Source organism: Miscanthus floridulus, chromosome 2, assembly GCF_019320115.1.
Source record: "Miscanthus floridulus cultivar M001 chromosome 2, ASM1932011v1, whole genome shotgun sequence".
NCBI lineage: Eukaryota > Viridiplantae > Streptophyta > Magnoliopsida > Poales > Poaceae > Miscanthus > Miscanthus floridulus.
Genome location: NC_089581.1, coordinates 20,335,924 through 20,337,320, shown reverse-complemented (window position 1 = coordinate 20,337,320; position 1,397 = coordinate 20,335,924). Strand labels below are relative to the sequence as shown.

Genomic DNA, 1,397 nt, shown 5'->3' with positions numbered 1-1,397 from the left:
GATGACCGAGGACCAATACAATAGTGATGGTGAAGAAATTATGAAGAAGAAAGACAAGAAGAAGAATAAGAAGAGTGTGGCATTCAAGGCCGTCACTTCATCCTCCAAGAACAAGAGCAAGAGCAAGGCTAAGAAGGAAGAATCAAGTGATGAAGAATGCTCTCATGATGATAGTGATGATGAAGCACTAGCTCTCTTTGTGTGCAAGTTTGGCAAGATGATGAAGAAAAAAGGCTATGGTATAAGGAAGAGAAGAAATCACTTCAAGAACAAGGAGTATGTGAGGTTATGCTACAAGTGCAAGAACCCCGATCATGTTGTAGCGGATTGTCCCTACAATAGTGATAATGAGGATAATGAGAAGAAAGAGAAGAATATAACCTTCAAGAAGAAGAAGGATGGATCCTATGTTGTCACATGGGATAGTGATGCCTCCACCAATGATGATTCAAGTGATGATGATAAGGCATCCAAGGAGAAGGCTCTAGCAAGCATTGCTATCAACAACAAGCCTTCACTATTTGACACTCCATCGTGCTTCATGGCCAAGAGCTCCAAGGTAAAATATGATGAGAGTAAAAATGATGATAGTGAAAGTGAAAATGATAGTCATGATGATGAATTCTCAAATGAACAACTAATGAACATGCTAGAACAAGCCGACTCAATAATTAACAAAAAAAGCAAGAAGTGCAAAGAATTGCAAAAGAAGCTTAGTGCTCTTGAGCAATCCTTTGATGAGCTCAATGCTACTCATGAGAGGCTAGTAGAAGCCCATGGGAAGCTTGGCAAAGCTCACACCAAGCTTGAAAAGGCTCACTCCTTACTTATTGAACAAGATAAGGAAAGGGTTATAGTATCATGTGATGTGGGCGTAACATGTGACATTATTGAAAAATGATTTTATGAATCTATTGTTATTGCTCCCACTAACCCTTCTTGTAGCTCATCATCCACCACCATTACCACTCCTACCTCTACTACTAGTGATGGTTTCACTTGTGATGTCACACTAATGGTTAAGAATGAGACTCTCAAGAGAGAGGTGGATGAGCCCACTCATGCCCTAGCAAGGCCTATGGCTGGTGAGGCCCGCTTGCTAAAGTGCTTGGATAGCCAAAGGTTCTCTCTTAACAAAGAGAGATTGGGCTGTACCCCCAAGAAAGGCAAGGCAGCGTTTGCTACTTCCAAAGCTAGCTTTGTGAAGAGCAATGGTTGGTTTTACAATAGATGCAAGCAAGTAGGGCACTTAGAGCAATTTTGCAAAAAGAACAAGAACAAGAACAATGCTAATGTATTCTCAATTTGTTTTCATTGTTGTTACATGCTTATCAAGAGTGTGAATGGTGTGAAGGCTAAGTTCATTGTACACCTATTATGGGCTCAAAGAAGAAAGC

The 1,397-nt window shown here is 40.5% G+C and overlaps 1 protein-coding gene across 1 annotated transcript; it reads left to right on the top strand.

The window, feature by feature from the left end:
* The first annotated feature begins 217 nt into the window (after positions 1-217).
* Positions 218-901, top strand: LOC136536186 (uncharacterized). The gene has a single exon (XM_066528564.1). It carries the CDS (start codon positions 218-220, stop codon positions 899-901), a length of 684 nt encoding a protein of 227 aa, XP_066384661.1.
* The last annotated feature ends 496 nt before the right edge of the window (positions 902-1,397 follow it).

What these genes read in the sequence shown, in the direction of transcription:
- LOC136536186 (XM_066528564.1), top strand. Translation starts at nt 218, where the DNA reads ATGATGAAGAAAAAAGGCTATGGTATAAGGAAGAGAAGAAATCACTTC.